This window comes from Mixophyes fleayi, chromosome 6 (genome assembly GCF_038048845.1).
Source record: "Mixophyes fleayi isolate aMixFle1 chromosome 6, aMixFle1.hap1, whole genome shotgun sequence".
In the NCBI taxonomy this organism is placed as follows: domain Eukaryota; kingdom Metazoa; phylum Chordata; class Amphibia; order Anura; family Limnodynastidae; genus Mixophyes; species Mixophyes fleayi.
In genome coordinates, this window is record NC_134407.1 from 33583958 (window position 1) to 33602186 (window position 18229).

Consider the following 18229-nt stretch of genomic DNA (forward strand, 5'->3'; position numbering starts at 1 on the left):
ACAAATAATAATATTAGACAAATAAAAAAAAAAGAAACAGAGTTCGATTCCCTTTAAAGTTTACAGCGCGACTATTAAGAACTATTTTGAAAGTACGTTTATATTTCTACATTGTAGACTTGTGTCATGTAATAGCCATGTTTATTCTTTGTGCCGTTTAGTAACGTTATATGGAAACATGTTTTCACAAAACCTGAATAAATGCAGCATGAGACAGGAAAACAATTAGCTCCACATTTGCAACCGATGGTCTGTACTGTGCTACAACCCAACGGTGAAATAAGCCTCTTAATTACGTAACCATCAAAACCATGCAGGCTTTGTTTGTGCCTTTCTTACGAAAATCCTGCCTTTTCTGCCAGCTCTGTTTCAGTCTACTCCAAGTCCAGAGATATTCAGTAGAACATTCCTCATCAGGAACTTATACACACTGGCACAAAAGGATGAAAGCACAGGTAATCACAACGTTATATTAATAGTGATCATTATCTTCAGTGCCTGTATGAATGATACGTTTCACAATATAAACAAACATTGAAAAAACAAACAAAACAAAAAACACAGTCCTTGGACTCTGTGCACATTCAATTAACCCTAAAAACTGCCAGGAGCCCAATGACAGTAGGTGGAAAAAAAAAAAAAAGATACCCATTGTTTGGCAACATAAAATTACTATTCAAAGTGTCAAATGCTGTTTGTGCAGCCATCAATAATCTAAGTTATGCAACTACAAATTCCTAAATATCTGAGTCCCTCCCCTCTCCTTGACTCTGAGCTAGTACCTCCAACAACTGGTTGTACACTATTAGACAACTCATTCTTTTTCAATAGTGACACCACAGTTAGTACTTCAGCAGCGATCTATTAAACGAAAAGGGATTATTCAAAAGCAAATAACCCCATTTCAAAGGACCATTACACTTAAAATACAGGACGCCTAACAGAAAACAGCTACTAGAAATCTTAAAATGTATATAAGGAAGAGTCTCAGGAACTCAGCACAACTGAAGAGATTTAGACAAAAATGTGATAGTGTGTAAACATTTTTCCTATGCACACCAGGACTCTGCAGCAGCTTGCTACAAGTAGCAATTCTAACTTCTGTCAACGTCTGAGCACTTGTGCATATAGCTGCAAGAGTTACATGTTTTTTAATATTATAAATTTATATCATTTTTCATATTTTAACTACATATGCTCAACGAAAAACCAGTGGATGAAATCCCGTAGGTTCCATCAACAGCTTATAGACTGCAGAATTAATCAATTGATTTGAATTGGCCACAAATATGGAAATGCCATCATTATTTGCTTAAAAAACATAGCCACAAATACTGTATGTGTGGGCCCAAAAATATTGGATCTACCTAATAAAATTATGATTGCATATGACTGGGCAGGCCTGAAATTATGGCATGTCTCCAACTGCATCTACATGTTGGGTCAACACAGTAGCACTGTGGTTAGCACTGCTATCTCAGAGGTGGGGGTTTTGAGTTCCATTCCTGAGCAGGGTCCTATCTGAGTGGAGTTTGGATGTTCTCTTGTTTGTGTGGGTTTCCTTCCACACTCCAAACACATACTAGTAGGTTAATTGGCTACTGACTAAAACGGACCCTAGTCTGTGTGTGTGGTAGGGAATTTAGACTGTCAGCTGCAATGGTGTGAATGACAAATATTCTCTGGACAGCACTGTGTTAATCGAGTGGTGCTATATAATTAATAAAAACATTATTATTACTATTATTATTATTATTATGTGGACATTGTCAACCACACTGCATGACGTTCCTGTCATTCAGTCCTTTGACCCAACTTCTAACTAACCCAAATCTGTGCAAACTGGCCACAAATCCATGACCGATTAGGTAGATATTTATACTGTGAGGAGTACATGCTGTACCATTGGGAATGTTACAATGACACATTAGCCTACATGCATCCCAATTAGCATAATCATACTACACTGGGTTTAAGTGAATCTGATACAATGTATAGATGTGTCCTCCTTTAACCAAACTCAAAATTCAACATGGATCACTCTATTGCATGAGACACAGACCGATAGCATGGCACAAGAATGTATCACCCATCCAACAAGCAACATCCGGTGGGTGACCTATGTGCCAATCTAACAAAGAATACCAGCTCAAGACACCTTAACACAATTTTTTTTATTTATAGCCCATTACTCAAAGCCACTAAGTTATGTTGGGCTGAAAGGATAGTTTATGAAGGACATGCCTGTCTACACAGTAGTGCATTCCAGTGTGTGCACCTGTGGATATAAACACAGATTACTACGACTAGTAATGTTCTCCATTGGTCCATTTACATTTCTCTAGAATTGCATATATGTGTGGATTGCTATAAAAGAAGTGTTTTGTAACACAGAGTTTATAAAAAAGGGCAAAGTATGAAAAAAAGTGTAAAAAAAAATTGTATCACAGGTTTACAATAAGTACGTGATTAATATTCAAACTTGTAAAGATGTATTATGCACTTCTCCCACTATGTGTTAGGCACCAAATAGGAGATTATGTTGGCAAGGAAACTGTACTCAGTAATATGTATCTGAATGCTACTGAATTTATTTCTACAGATCTGTTTATGCGATCCTGTTAAATTCCTGCCCAAATCAAACATATTTTGACATTAGATTATTTAGTTTATAAATGTCAACTACTCTATATTTGCAACACTGTTTGAGGACCTTTGTCTGCTTTTCCTAGCAAAACTACACCGGACATCATAATAATAATAATAATAATAATAATAATAAAAATATTTTATCCCAGCTGAATAGAAATACTCAAACACTGATACATTTATTAAGCCACATTACCTATAATACAATTACTTGCCTATTTTAATTAGTTTTTATTTTCAGACAGGGCAGTGTTAGAAAGATTTGTTTTGTAGTGCAATAATCATAAAGATTTGAAGCCATTCACCTGTTCAAAGGTATATAAATATGTAAATAGCGAAGCATAGCAAATAGTCACAACCTATAAATAAAATTGTTATACACAAGAACACAAAACTAAAATAAAATGCTGAATTACAACAAATCGAATAAATTCCTGTTATATTTTAGTGACTGTGACCCACAGGTTAAAACAAATGAATAAGATGCAAGCCTGTATTATACTAACAATAGGGGGAGGGGGTGCTTGAGATCAGAGAGCAGAAATCCAACAACTGACTTTTGTAGATAGATTAAAATTCAAAGATTACTGCAACATGGAAACAGCCACAAATTCCTATATCCTGGAGATGCCAAAGAAAAGGATTACATCATGTTATAGGCATTGGCAGGCAAGGTGTTAAAAATAAATAAAGGTGTCAGACACGTGTGGACTAGGAAGATAGAAACGCTCTGCAAGGCTGATGACTCTACAAATGTGCTGGACAGCGCTTAAGAGTTCCTGAGTCAAGTTACATGAACACGCTACAATATTGCATAATAAAAGGACAAGTCTATCGATGCACTAATACAGCTCTTTTGAAATCCTAAACAAGTATTTAAAAAAAAAAAACCATAGTAATAAGCAGACCCCTAAAATACAACAAACACCGCACCAATGCGATTGCAATTATTTGGGTCACTACAGAGTAGCTGCTGCGCAAGGTCGTGGCAAGTGTCTCTCTCATTCACAATGCATGAAACCCTATTTTGGTTCATACACTTAACTTGCTCTAAGTAAAGAGATTGAACACTATCAACACGTTTCCAAGTCACCTAGAAACTTGGCAAGCTGTGACAATCAAGCTGTTGCCCAGCAAGACCCGCCAGACAGCTAGCAAGGCATACTGGAACTTGTAGTTGCAAAGCAATTGGAGGGTCACATCTAGCATATGCATGAGCTAGCTAAAAGAACCAGCAATACTGCCTTATAGTAAAGACATTAGGGTTACCGGGGAACCCCTACCAGGTGTCTGGGGATCTGTTTTGTCCCTCCCACCCCACCAGCAGCTAATGGTAAAGTTCCCACCTTTTTTGAACTCTTCCAGCATGGCATCCAGCTTGGTGTCATTGAAGACAAAGTGCAGAGGGTGATTGTAGAACTTGGTGATGGTCTTTAAAGGGGTGCAGTCATCAGGGTCCACAAAGGCCAGGTCCTTGACGAACAGCAGGTCCACAATGTTGGACCTCTCCCCTTCATAGACTGGGATGCGGGTGTAGCCGCTCTCCATAATCTCTGACATGGTGTTGAAGTCCAGAGTGGCATCTCCAGCCATCATAAAGCAGTCTCTGAGCGGGGTCATCACGTCTTCCACCGTTTTGGTCCTGAGCTCCAGAGCGCCCTGGATGATATTGAGCTCCTCCTTGACCAGATCATTGTAGGGGTCGGTGACCCTCAGCATCTCCAGCAGCTTCTCCCGGTTATAGACGGTGCCGATCTCCTGTCCCAGCACGCAGTCCAGCAGCTTGCTGACCGGGTAGGAAGCAGGGAAGGTCATCATCATGAAGAACTTGGTCAGGAAGATGGTGTTGGCTCCCACGGCCAAGCCGTGCCTGGAGCAGATGGCCTGGGGCACAATCTCCCCGAAAATGACTATTCCGATGGTGGAGACCACCACAGCCACCAGCCCCGAGCCGGCGATGTCATCCAGCAGGATGGTCAGGGTGGTGTTGACCAGCACATTGCCCAGCAGCAGTGAGCAGAGCAGGTAGTTGCCCTGGCGGCGCACAGGCTCGATCCTCTTGGCATAGTTCTTCTCCTTGTCCGTGCCGCAGTTCTGCACGATCCGCAGTTCCATGGGGTCCAGCGCCATGAGCCCCAGGTTGAGGCCGCTAAACATGCCCGATAGGCAGAGGAGGAGGGCGATGAAGATGACCTGCAGCCAGAAAGGGAGCAGAAACTTCTTCTCCTCCTCCACGATCACCCGGGTGTCATCCCCGACATGGTAGACCCAGGTGGTCTCAGTCCAGGGCTGGTGGCCCCCGGGGCTGGGTGGCGGGCTGGAGATGGAGGTACACATGTAGTAAGCCTTGCTCTTCTCGGTCTTCCTCAAGGGTTTCATCTCTATCTCTACTATGCCGGAGCTGCTGCGGCTCAGCTTGATGTGCGGCAGGATGATGATGTCCGAGGTGCGGATACCACAGGGGTAAAAGCCCTCCTGGCCGCTGAGGTCCTGTCCATTGGTCCAAGGCGGCGGGTGCTCGGTGAAGGCGATCTTAGACCACGTCTCGTTGTCGATGTTCTGCCCGTACACCCGGAGTTCGACCCGGGTCCGCTCGCTCACCCGCAGCGCTCCGGCTTTCATAAATGACACATCGTCCGTGTCCTCCAGCCGCAGCCCGATGATCACCGTCTCCACGTCCTCCTCTTCCCCGGGAGTGGATGAGCTCGCCAGGCAGCTGCTGAGAGCCAGCAACATCACTACGACCAGGACCAGGTCGTGACTGCGCGCCGTCATGTTGAGAGTGGGCAGTGTGATGGAGCCGCCCGCCATCTTTGGTCCGGGTAGGTGATTGGGAGGGGAGGAGGGACGGGGGGTGAAGGGCTCACACCCAATCACGTACTGCCTTCATCCTTACTCCCGGACCGGCGGCAGCCCCTGCCTAACCCGACACCCGTCCGGGTTCTGACAGGAGGCAGTAAGCGCGTCCTGAGGTGAACCAGTTGCTTCTGACATCCTGACCGGCCAATCACACGGCGAGTATCCATCCCGTAGGCGGGGAATATTGACAGTTAAAGGGGCGGGGAGTATTAACTATTTCCCGATGGATCTTTCAGGTTTTCCCACATAGTGGGGGCGTGGTCACTGCGGGTGCACTAATGACGTAGGCGTGACGTCGACTGTCAAACTGGGTTTTCTGTGGAAGAGTCAAAAAGTTAAAATATAATGACAGCTGAACATTACTATTACAAACTATGAGGTAAATGTGTCAAAATGAAACTAGTACAGTTACCACCAATGTTACAGCAGTGACATGTGTGGCTCTGAACACACACAAAAGGCAAAAAATAATGTTCTGCTCATTATTAGGGTTAATGCGATTGGGGGGGGATTATTCATTATGGTCATGATTCCATATACATTATTGTCTTTTAGTAAGGCATGTACATTTGGTTTTTTTTTGCAAAAGACTGTTTAAATAACTATAATGCATATATAGGTTGGTTGACTCCTGTGAAAACTACAGTGAAATGCACCTTGGTACAAAAAACAGTTGAAAAATATATGTACACAAAGTGTATGTGAACAGTGTATCAATAAATGGAACATTAAATATGCTCTAAAACGAAATAAAACAGCCTTAAAATAATAATAAAAAAAGAAATGTGATAGGTGTTTAATTTTGTGTAATTCACTCTTGAAGAAAAGCTATCTGTCTATCTATCTCTATACATTTATTTATAATGTAATTTGTATGTGTTTACTATACTACTTATCTCTCCATCTCTCATATCTACCCATCTCACATATCTCTGATACAAGGAGTACAAAGTATTGTTCCACTACTCTTAAACTGCAAACATCAGGTGGTTTCTTATACAAGCTCAGTTAAACAAGTATACAATCGAAATCTTCACTAAAAATGTAGCACTAACATTGGGAAACTCATTTCTAGTAAAAAATATTTAACTGTTTAATAACAAGAAACACAAATCACAATAAAAACATAAAGACTCAAAGTTAAGTACTTCATGATGATGTATCGTGGATGTTATTTTTACCCACCAAAGTTTCCATTAAAGCCAGGTCATTTCAGATATTAGCTGCATAAAGAGTTTTTTTTACAGAATAGTTTAGACTTTCCCTCCAGAATTGGTGTGTGTGTGTGTGTGTGGTGGGGGGAGGGGGATAAGTGAATTGGGGACAAGGGAGAATATGAGTAAAGCAGTGCGTCCTGGGAAGAGGTGATATCTTGAAGGATTGTGTCAATTTTAGTGGTTAAGTGGGTGACAAAGTCAAAGGCTGTAAGGGGGGGATGAGGGAGTTCTAGCTGTTGAAAAGACAAAGACAACGGGTTGGATGACTAAATGGAAATAAGAAAGTTAAAGTAGGCTTGTTTAGCGCAAGAGAGGGCATATGATAGAATATCAGTAGTGTGGAGCGCTTTTGCAGATAACAGGTCTGCTTGGAAAGCCATTGCTGGAGTTCTGAGCACTAGAGGCTGTGAGCGGTGGCAGGACCGGTCATTCCTAAGGCTCAGGTGAGACAGCCAGAATGGTGCAGGACAGAGCAGTGGAGTGGTTAAAGTTTGGAAGAAAAAGGGCAGGAGCATCAATTTGACACAGAGGGTTTGGTTAAAGGGATGGGTACAGGGGGCATAGAGAAACTGAATGAAAGGAGGTTGGTAAGAGAGCAGGAAGGGAGATTTGGACACACTGGTGACAGGACAGAGGAAGGAGTAGATGAGAACCATTTCAGTGGGTTGGAGAGGAAGTTCAGGGAAAGAGGCTGCTGGAGAAATTTGGCGGCAGCAGTGTCGATGGGTTTGTCATTAGGAATATTGAAATCACCTAAGACAGTGGGGGGGCAATAAACAGCCAGCAGGCTACTAGTGGCCAAGCGAGCCTTCACCTACAGCTCCTCATCTTACTTATTCACTGCAGAGGGTTGAGTGGCATGTGGGCTAATTCTGGAGTACATGTGGGATATAAGATCTTTTGGGGGTCTGAGTACATGTGGGTGTGTGGCATGTGGTGGCCTGAGAGCCATTTAGGCTATTTTGGAGTAAGCATGAGGTCTGAGCGGTGTGGACTTTTGTGGTAGAATTTTGAAGCAACTGGGTCATAAGGGTCATATTGGGATGAGTGATGAGAGAGTGACAAGGTAATTTCCAACTTTTTTTTTTTTTAATTTTTGAAATTACGGTTAATGTGCAGGTCTTTTGAAGGTTAAAGGAGCCTCACATGCAGTTCTTAAAGTATATCAGGTTTCCCAACACTGATCTAGGATGAGGGATGGTAGACCAGAGAATAGAAAGTCAGGCATCAAAATAATCAATGAATTGTAAGTTAAAACTGAGGGAGAGATAGACAATGAATATGGGCTGGATAATAAAGATTAACGTCGGGGACCTCAAAAAGTGGGATCATAGGGTGTGACCAAGAATGTGCAGCGGGGATAGATTAGGATGCTGCCACCTTGTCTATCTTCAGGTCTCATACTGTGGAAGGAGGGACCAATGTGCTTGAGAGCTGATGTCAGGTTTTGGTGATGGCAAGAAGGTTAAACCCAGTTTGAGTTGTTGTTCAGTTTGTTATAGACAGATCTAGCATTTCAGAGAGCACAGGAGAATGGGAGAGAGCTAAGTGCAGCTGATGGTTATCGGGACTACAGGTATGCAAGGAGGGGTATATTTGGGAAGAAAGGGCAGGGTGGGAACATGGGGATAAGGAAGAGCCCAGGTTGGGAGAGATGTCCCCAGGAGGATGTGGAAAGTAGATTTATTGGTGTGTTGTGGAGAGAGTAGTTGGGTAAGGAGGGGTAGAAAATTTCATTTGGAAATGGGGGGGCAGAACATATCATAGGAAATGTGGTACCTGAGGGAAAGACTGGAGAGAAAGTAGAGGCAAGTAGGGAAAGTGAATAAGGGAAAAGGAGGTGAGAAGGTAAGTGGTATGAGGAGGAAGGTGTAGAGGAAGTAGGGAAGGGATGAAAGGTCAGGAGGTACAGTGGAGTTACAGTGAGGGAGAGGGAGAGAGGGAAAGGCTCATGCAGCTGAACAGAGAGGGTAAATAAAGTACAAATAGATATGGAGCAGGGAGGAAAAATGTGGAGCAATGAACAGCAATAAGGAAATTAAGAACAAGGAAGGTTAGAGTGAAGAGTTGTGAGTAGCGTGCACTGATAGGACAGAGGAAGAGTTAGATATGATAGATTGAAAACACTGGGTACCAACTAATAATTGGGAGAGCGATAAATATGTGAACAGTAAAGCATGACAAAGCAAGAGCTGAGCATGGCACAAGAATCGCTGAGTGTCAAAAAATAATTACAATGATTAAATGAACAATGGAGCAGAAGACAGCTAAAGCTATTTGGAAATAAAATTGATTGTGGGTATGAGGTTTGTTTCTGCTTGTATTCATCAATGAATAATGCAGGTAGCAGAATAGTTCATGGGAGCTGAAAAATGAGGAGGGAAGTATTGAGGGGGAAATAGTGTTGGAAGAGGGATATATAGGACTGAGACAGGAGGAGTTTAGAAAGGAATGTGGTGGAAGCGGGCAGGGAAAAAAAGAAAGTAAGTTAAGCAGATGCCAACTGTGACAGCTTGGTTCCAACACTGGCATGATAATACACAATCCAATGGTGCCATTTCGGCAGAGCGACTATCTACGTCCTGTCAGAGTGTAGTGTGTTTTACAGAATGAAGATAGACAGTAAGAGGTTAGGAACTAATTAACAAATAGCAACAAACCTGTCTCTATGGTTGTGTTTTTACAGGACGTTTGCCAGCATGCGCCTAACTAGAAGCATGTACAAAACAAGCCATCGGGAGAGGTGCATGAAGATGGATAGGTGCTCGCAGGTGTGTGTATATGCCTAAATGGTCATTTAATTTATACATGATTCTAATTACATGCATACTGTGCAGTGGAGGCTTTTTCTGACTATGTCTGCCAGGGACCCTGACCTTGCCCTTATTTAGTGTTTACTAACCCATGATGACTGACCCTGATCTTTGATTCACTGACTGTGAGCCTGTGCTACCAACCCCAACTTTGGCCTGCGCTCTGCCAATCCTCTTGTTACTCAGGAGCTGTCTAGTGAGACTCACCCTGGCCATGACCAGTGGGGTCCCTGCAGTGAAGACCATCACTCTTTTGCAGCAGTCCCTGGTGGCACTAGAGTTCTTATTAGACTCCATCTCTTAGGTTAGCCAGCACAAATCATTAGTTGCATAAGAAGTTCACAACTGGATCAACCGTTGTACCAGTATTTTGTACTATAGTTTAGTTTTTTTGTTGGATATTATTAGGCGCCTGTCCCTTTCAATATGTTAATAGACTGCATCTTTTTTTCATGCTAGTACTTGCAGTTACTACAGATAACATATTAGGAAAGTTGCATATCCATGTGGCTCTTCAATAAAGCTTCTCATGTTATGAAGACCTTTCTTATAAACATATTGCCCTAGCACCCACAAGCTCTTATGGGCTATCTCGTTCTTTCCTGGATAATTGGAATCTTTCAGCAAAAGTTATTTTGGTCAATTCTAGTTTGCTACATTAAAATTGGGTGAAGGACATTATACATTATTGACCTTAATTACATCTCCATAAATTGCTAAATTGAGGAGCTATAAATGTACAAGTACTTCAGCAGAGCAACAAGTAGCATTTTAACAGTAACATCAAATAAAATAAATAAAATCTTGTGATTCACTAGTTTTAGGCCTTCAACCATTGGCGTTTTTATTTGTATTTAAAAACACTAGGAAAACTGTAAACGCGTTCCGCATGTATTTGTTATTAGCATTTGAATCTCACTGTAGGCTTCCGAGATGCTTTTCACCAATTGTAAATACAAAGCATAGAACACGATACGTTCCGCAACAGTGTGCAATGCTAGATAACTAGGAAAAATGATTTTTATTGTCAGATGAATTTACTAGTGTTTTAGGCCTCATACTTCTACCTGAGCTCTTTGTGTTGTGTGTCTGATTGTGATGGCAGGGGGAGGAAATACATTTTACTTATTTAAACTTTGCTTTTTAACCAAGTTGTAGTGGCTAGGCTGAACAAAGTATTTTACAATCATTTTACTATAGGAGTTGTCTTTATTTTGTGTCTCAGTGCCCCAAGTATTCAGATGTTGCAAGCTATAGGCATGGATATATTCCTTGTTTCTAAGTATGCAAAGTTTTTTAATATCATCATCATCACCATTTATTTATATAGCGCCATTGATTCCGCAGCGCTGTACAGAGAACTCACTCACATCAGTCCCTGCCCCATTGGAGCTTACAGTCTAAATCCCCTAATATACACACAGACAGACACAGAGAGGGAGAGAGAGGGAGACACTAGGGTCAATTTTGATAGCAGCCAATTAACCTACTAGTATGTTTTTGGAATGTGGGAGGAAACCTGAGCACCCGGAGGAAACCCATGCAAACACAGGGAGTACATACAAACTCCACACAGATAAGGCCATGATCAGGAATTGAACTAATGACCCCAGTGCTGTAAGGCAGAAGTGCTAACACTAAGCCACCCTGCTGCCCATATACAGTATACCATTATATATCTATCTATAGGCAAATGAAGGAGAACAATGTCCTGCAACTCTCTTGCAATATGAGTAAAGTATTCATCTTAAAATTATTAATATAAAACTTAAAGGGGTCGTTGTGCAAAAGGGAAACCACGAGAAGGGGCTTGGTTACTCATGTTAAAATCTCTCTCTTCTTATAAGTCTTTGCATATGAGTAATGTACACTATAAAGCAAATCTACTGTCACTTTAAGCTGGGTACACACTACAGAAAATTTCTCTTGATGCGAAATCTGTAACCATTTTACCAATGACTGAAAGTGCAGATGAGCATGCAGATTCATGTGTACGCACCTACACGATTTACCCTCAGATCTGTGCTCTTCATCTGTCATAACCATCTGCTGAAAAGATCGTGACTCTGTAAATTCTATAGAAATTTGCCTGCGCTGCTGGTCGTGAGTGCGTACACACCTCAGAATCTGCCTGACATCGTTGCATCGTTTATAGAGATTTTTAGTCCGGTTATGAAATCTAATCAATCAATACTATGTGCTTTTTTACAATAAAACATGATCTTGGGAGCATATACACTAATACTATATTGGACCTAACAGTCGTTTACTGTGTGATTGGCACAATAATTGGTTGAATTTAACAGTGTGTACCAAGATTTTCTCTGTATCTATCAACATCTTTATATTTAACAGCAACACAATTGTATTGGTATAGTTCCGCATATATATTTTTTAAACTTTGTACCTTTTACACCAAAATCGGGACATTTGGGTGGTATGCAAATATGGAAGCCTTTGTTTATGCTTGTTCCCTTGAAAGTGTAATCTGAAATATGAAGCCAGTCAGTAACACAGCTCCGTGTGGATCAAGTAATGGCACATGAAAGGAAGGGGTGCAAGCCTGTTGAGAAGAGGGGCATTCCAAAGCCTCTCTACTCACTACTTCATACATAACGTGACTGTGGTTGCTATAGTAACTGCAGATTCCGTCACAACCCAGGACACAAAATGTCTTCTTACAGGTAACCACAGTGATTTAAGTCAAATAAAAATATTTTTATTTACAGGTGATTGCACTTTTACGTCCCTCCTGCTGTTGATCCAAAAAACCTGCTGCCTGAGACAGGTGCCTCATTATAGGCAAAGCACTGATTGTGAGGCTTGGAATGACACAGGATTATAGGACAGTACATAAAGAATTATTTGTACCCCTGCTTGTAAAAGTTAGGGAAGGATACCTTTGCACAGGATTCAGATTTTTCACTTGTGGCTATGTGTGTCTTCATTTTGTATCCAGAAGCCACTAGCATGTTTTGTGAATGATGATCTCCAATGCACACTACAAAATAGTAAACATAAAGCCTGTTTTTTAGTATGTGAGCAATGAGAATACAGATTGTACAGGGAATGTGCTCTGCTTTGTGCTCTTCTGACCTTTGCTTGTACTGAAGAATTTTATAGCTTGCCAGTAGCACAGTACAGGGTTACCTCCCTGCTAGTTTTTCCATAGAAACAGAATTCAGGTTAAATGCTGTTAGATTGCATTTTAAAAGTTCTTAATGTAGGGTCAGAAGATTAACCTGGAGATACAAATTATAAAGATCCTGATTATTTTAATATCCACATTAAAATGTTATAAACACGTTCCATTTACTCAATTCATTTTACAAGCTATGCAAAATGGTGCAATGGAAAAAGGAGCAACACACTTGCTTTCATTCTTATTTTTTTTAAATGCACTAGAAAAATGTTAGAAACCTTTGGGTTGCTATGGACAACACCATCTATAATATATATATCTATAATATATATATATATATATATATATATATATATATATATATATATATATGTGCATCAGTGTTTATATAAGGCCACAAATATAATTATGTTTTTCAGGTACAAATTTATATAGACGAACAAAATAAGTGCAATATTATAACTTTTTAAAAAAACAAAAAAAAAACAATTCATGTGGATTAAAAAGACTCTTACTAGATAAAAACAATGGCATAGCATGGAAGAATTGGAATTTCGCCACTAGTAGTAACCTAATTCAGTAGTTCCCAAACTGTGTGCCGCGGCTCCCTGGGGTATCGTGGCAGTCTCACTGGGGTGCTGCGGCTAGGGCCGGTGGTAAGCAAGACAGGGGCAACTTGGCAATTATTTTGACTTGGGGGTGCTTTGAAAAAAATGATGGAGACCCTAAGGGTGCCTCAAACTGAGAAAAGTTTGGGATCCACTGACCTAATTGACATTATTTTTAATGGTTTGTTTTTCCCCAAACAAAATAAGATGAATTTTCTCAGTAGTATGAATGAAATCAGTTCATTTAAACCCTTCATAGGAACAACAGTTGTCAGTTTTACAGTATGTATTAAAGAAAATATGTCACTTGCTAACAAAGATCCTGATTCATCAAGGCACGCAAAATGAATGTAATTTGTGGTGTTATTTTTTTAAACGCATGTAAATTGGGCATACGCACGTCCATACTCAACAAGAAGCGGATCTGAAGATATGTCTATTGTTGAATACGGGTCCAGGTCTGTTCTGCTCTAACATACAATAATACACTGCAGGATATGTCCAATACATATGTGGAATATAAAGGACACACAGAAAAAAAAAAACAATCAATGTCACCTGTTAATGGTATAGTCACTAATGACAAATCATTTTTTAAAAACATTTTTTAACATTGTTTTCCCTAAAATACATTTATTAGGATGTTGTGGATGTTTACTGCACATACAATGCATTTTTACAGTTGCTCCTGATTGCAAACACATGTTCTAGCATACATATGTGACCATCATCACTATCACTGCCTACCAGTCCAACATTCCAAGTAAATTTGCATCATGACCAGCCTAGCTACCTCCCACCATAATGCGGAAGCACTCCATTGTTTTAAACTGAGCAAATAGTGTTCAGCTTTTAACTTTACAGATGGGTCAGAAACCAAATGAAGCAGTTTATGGCCTTGTCGAAGGACTACTCAGCTGTCGTTGTCAGCTCTAACCCACAGATGGGGGTTGCATAAGAATGCGTTTCCACTTTTTCCTTATGACATTAAAAATCCTCAATCTGCGGTGTGGCATGTTATAATGTGTGAAGGACTTAATATCTAGAGAAAGGTAACTATTGCCTACTGATTGATGCCCACCCTTTCCCGTTAAGTTCTAATCATCTGCACCAGAAATATCCCAAGTAAACAGAAATCAATAATAGAGGAGACTTGTTTGTGACAAAAAAGTAAAAAGTCACAGCTTTTATTACATTTGGATTAGAATTTGAAATGATAATGAACAGCACTGCAAGACACCAGTCTCAGTCATAACTATAAACATTGGGAGCACACTTGACCCCCTGCCCAATGGACTTGGAGCTCTCAACTGCCCCTTTCCTGGCTTCAACAGGACCATCCACAAGGATAATGTATGCAATATGAGGAGGAGTGCCCCCTTGGTCACCATTAGCACCACCCATGGAGTGCTTTTCTATTTCAGCTGTGACCCTACAAAATGTTAGCAACTCATAATATTTCTAAAGAATCATAAAAAATGGGTGCGATTGTATGGGAATTCAACAATCCAGCAATAGATCTAACCCTCCTAGTTTTCCTTCCTGCTAAATAGACCCTATTGAGGGGAGGTACAACCCCGACCCGCCTCTTTTTCCCTGGAGCATCTAACTCCAATTGTGTCCCAGATCAGCCTGCCCCTCCCCTTTATTCCAGCCCCTATCCTGTGCTACTTCTTTAAATTGTACCGCACATCTGTATTTTTTTTGTAGTTCCTTAATTAACATTTCTTGTAACAAAACTTTTTTCTTGTTTTTTTTAATATATGAAGCATAAATTTAAAATGCAATATTCAGCATTTAAAAAGTATGTTTACGTAACAGATCCATTCCTATGGCCTGATTCATCAAGGCACGTATATCTGCCCATTTTGAGCGTATCGTACGCAAAATCACTCTGCGCATGCCCACATGCCAATAGAGCAGAGCCGTGTCCGTGCTGTCTTCATGCGCAAAAGACACCTACTACAGCTATGTTTTTGGGGAGGGAACAGGGCTGGGAACAGCCGTTTGACCGTAGTCAATTTAAAGTAAGAGCATGCCAAACTCAAGCGCACGTAGCCACGTCTGAATCAAGCTCTGGGTATTGCAAAGTTTCTGCCATAATTCATCAGCGCACGTATCTACAGATCCATTCCTTGTAAAATTTGGGAGTGCGCAGAGACGATTTTTGTGCTTTTTACAACAAATGCATGTTGCGTTCAGTATACTCCCCCTGCGTATAACTATGCAAGGTAGATATGTCCTTTAAGCAGTTGTTGAAAGTGTCTGCTTCCAGCAAAGGGTTGGGGCAATAGAATGCTGGACATAACTCTCTAAGGGGCAAATCGCAAAAAGCGCTGCTTAATACATTTACCCCTAGGTGGTAAATTTATCAAGTTGCGGGTTTAAAAAAGTGGAGATGTTGCCTATAGCAGATTCTAGTTATCATTTATTTAGTACATTCTACAAAATGACAGATGGAATCTCTGATTGCAACATCTCCACTTTTTCAAACCCGCAGTTTGATAAATTTAACCACCGGGGGTAAATGTATCAAGCTGTGAGATTCCGGCGGGTCCGAAAACTGGAAGTGTTGCCAATAGCAACCAATCAGATAGTAGCTATCATTTTCTACAATGTACTAGATCCTAGGTTCTTAAAGTGTGCGCCACGGCTCCCAGGGGTGCCGCTGTGCTGTCACAAGGGTGCCGTGGCCAGGCATCCTCCTCCCTCCTCGCTTCTCATTGAATGTCGGGTGTAACCAGGGCCGGATTAACCCGAGGTCTAACTGAGCTACAGCCCAGGGGCCTCGGGCATCCAGGGGGCCCTTGACAGAGCTCAGCAGAATTATTGATTGGGACAGGGGCGGGGGCGCCCCCGGCCCGATCAATGCTGAGCTCTGTCACTGCAGTCCTCCTTCTCCGGCGCTCAGTAATCTTCTTACTGAGGAGATCTCGCGAGAGTGTCACGAGATCTCCTCAGTAAGCAGCTTACAGCGCGCCGCGGAAGGAGGACTGCAGTGACAGGAGAAGGTAAGCGCTTGGGGGGGAAGGGGGGGGGGGGCGGTCGGCTAACAGGGGGGCCAGTCTGCTAATGGGGGGGGCCTCACGGGGGAATGGGGGCCCCCTTAGCCCAGGGGCCTTCATTCTGTTAATCCGGCCCTGGGCGTAACGTCATTACGCCCAACATTCAGTGACAAGCGGCAGGAGAGAGGATGCTAGGTCCCAGGCACCGAATTGGTAAGAAGAAAAGACAGAAGAAATAGAAGAAAGAAGGTCAAGTATGGTAAGTAAAGAAACGGGAGGGAATAGTGATAGGAAACAGCAATGGAGGGGCAATAGAATGAAGGAGGGGGCAGGGTGAGGATGTAGAGGGGGCAGAGTGAGGATGCAGAGGGGGCACAGAGAGTGTGGATGATGCAGAGGGCACAGAGTGTGTGGATGATGATGCAGGGGCACAGAGTGTGTGGATGATGATGCAGGGGCACAGAGTGTGTGGATGATGATGCAGGGGCACAGAGTGTGTGAATGATGATGATGATGCAGGGGCAGAGAGTGAGTTAGCTGTAAATTATTCTTTGACAGATTTATAGTTGAAAAATATATATAAAAATATTATTTTCCCTTGGATTTATGTGTATCTTTGCATACAACTAAATAAGTATTTCTGTCCTGACTTAAATACTTATTACGTTTTTCGACCCAACTACTTATAAAACGGGACTGCTCAGTAATTATTTTGGAGGAGGGCCTTGAAAAAATTATGGAGACTCTAAGGGTGCCGCGAACTGCAAAAGTTTGGGAACCACTGTACTAGATAAATGATAGCTAGAATCTGATTGGTTGCTATGGGCAACACCTCCGCCTTTACTTTTTAGAAGGTTTGATAAATCGACCTCAGATACTTCAGGTATATTTTATTTAGTTCAGAAAAACAAAGTTTTGATTTTTATAATTGTCCAATATTTTTTTAACTAAGCTTTTTTCAAGGGTTTTGAACACACTTGGGCACAATTGCTATAAATAATTATATGCTATAAATATAAATGTTTTTAAACCAAACTAAATTGCTTTAAAATGTATGAAAACCTCCCTGGGTTTGGTACCCTCTGCCAAGCACAGCTTTAATTACTTGATTATGTTAAACATTAAGTGGATAATATGCCGATAGAGAAGATAAACCCAGCTTATCAAAGACAAGCGAGATATTAATCTGCAAACCATCTGGAATGTACCCATAGTATTAAAGATGAATGACCGGGAAATGTCAGGTTGAAGAACATAGGCTCCATATATCAGTTATCTTTGTCATAAACAGCTATTTACCACTCTGCAAAATATCTTATCACACAAAACAACAAAATGTTGCTTTGGCTTACATAAAAAGGAAAAAATAAACACAATATTATTCAACCTGTAGGACATTTGTTTTAATAGTTGCAGCTGATAAAATATTATTGATTAATCTTTGTGCTTTACACAACCTTGTTTGGTTCCAAACTGTTACAACACATCTGAGTTCTAAGGATTGTGTATATATTTGTTTGTCTTTTATTTTGCTGGTTCACAGAGTCAATCTCAATAAACTGCCGGTAAGTTGCTCACAGGAAGCTTCTTCTAGAGGCTTGAAAATAGGCATGAGTCAACAGCTGGTCATGAAGAGCTTTTCTCATCACAGTCTACACACATATAACAGTATCAACAAAGCTGCAGCAAATTACAACTGACCTGTTTACCCAGAACTCAGACACAGGACTCTCTAGGGCTGACCTAAAATCAACCTAAACACTATATACTGCCAACTAGACAGATCCCCTCTTGACACTAAACTACAGATTTGGTCCCTGGGATAACAGAGTACCACCTATCTCAGTCTAGTGTGCCACTTGCCTCCCATGAAAGGCATGGTTACATCCCAGGGATCTGTCATGCAAAATGTCCACCCTTGTGAACTGAGAGGTCA

The 18229-nt window shown here is 41.3% G+C and overlaps 1 protein-coding gene and 1 long non-coding RNA gene across 3 annotated transcripts in view; one reads left to right on the plus strand and one right to left on the minus strand.

Moving 5' to 3' along the window:
- Positions 1-5460, minus strand: part of CNNM2 (cyclin and CBS domain divalent metal cation transport mediator 2) — a 93130-nt gene extending 87670 nt beyond the window's left edge. For both annotated transcript variants that reach the window (XM_075216228.1, XM_075216227.1), the window contains exon 1: positions 3996-5460. In XM_075216228.1, coding sequence (XP_075072329.1) covers positions 3996-5460 — 1465 coding nt within the window. The remainder of the gene's footprint in view (positions 1-3995) is intronic.
- Positions 5461-5676: 216 nt separating this feature from the next.
- The window catches only part of LOC142161028 (uncharacterized), a 55178-nt gene continuing 42625 nt past the window's right edge, over positions 5677-18229 (plus strand). Inside the window, exons 1-2 of the long non-coding RNA XR_012693339.1 lie at positions 5677-5887; positions 9412-9496. This is a non-coding gene — a long non-coding RNA (uncharacterized LOC142161028). The remainder of the gene's footprint in view (positions 5888-9411; positions 9497-18229) is intronic.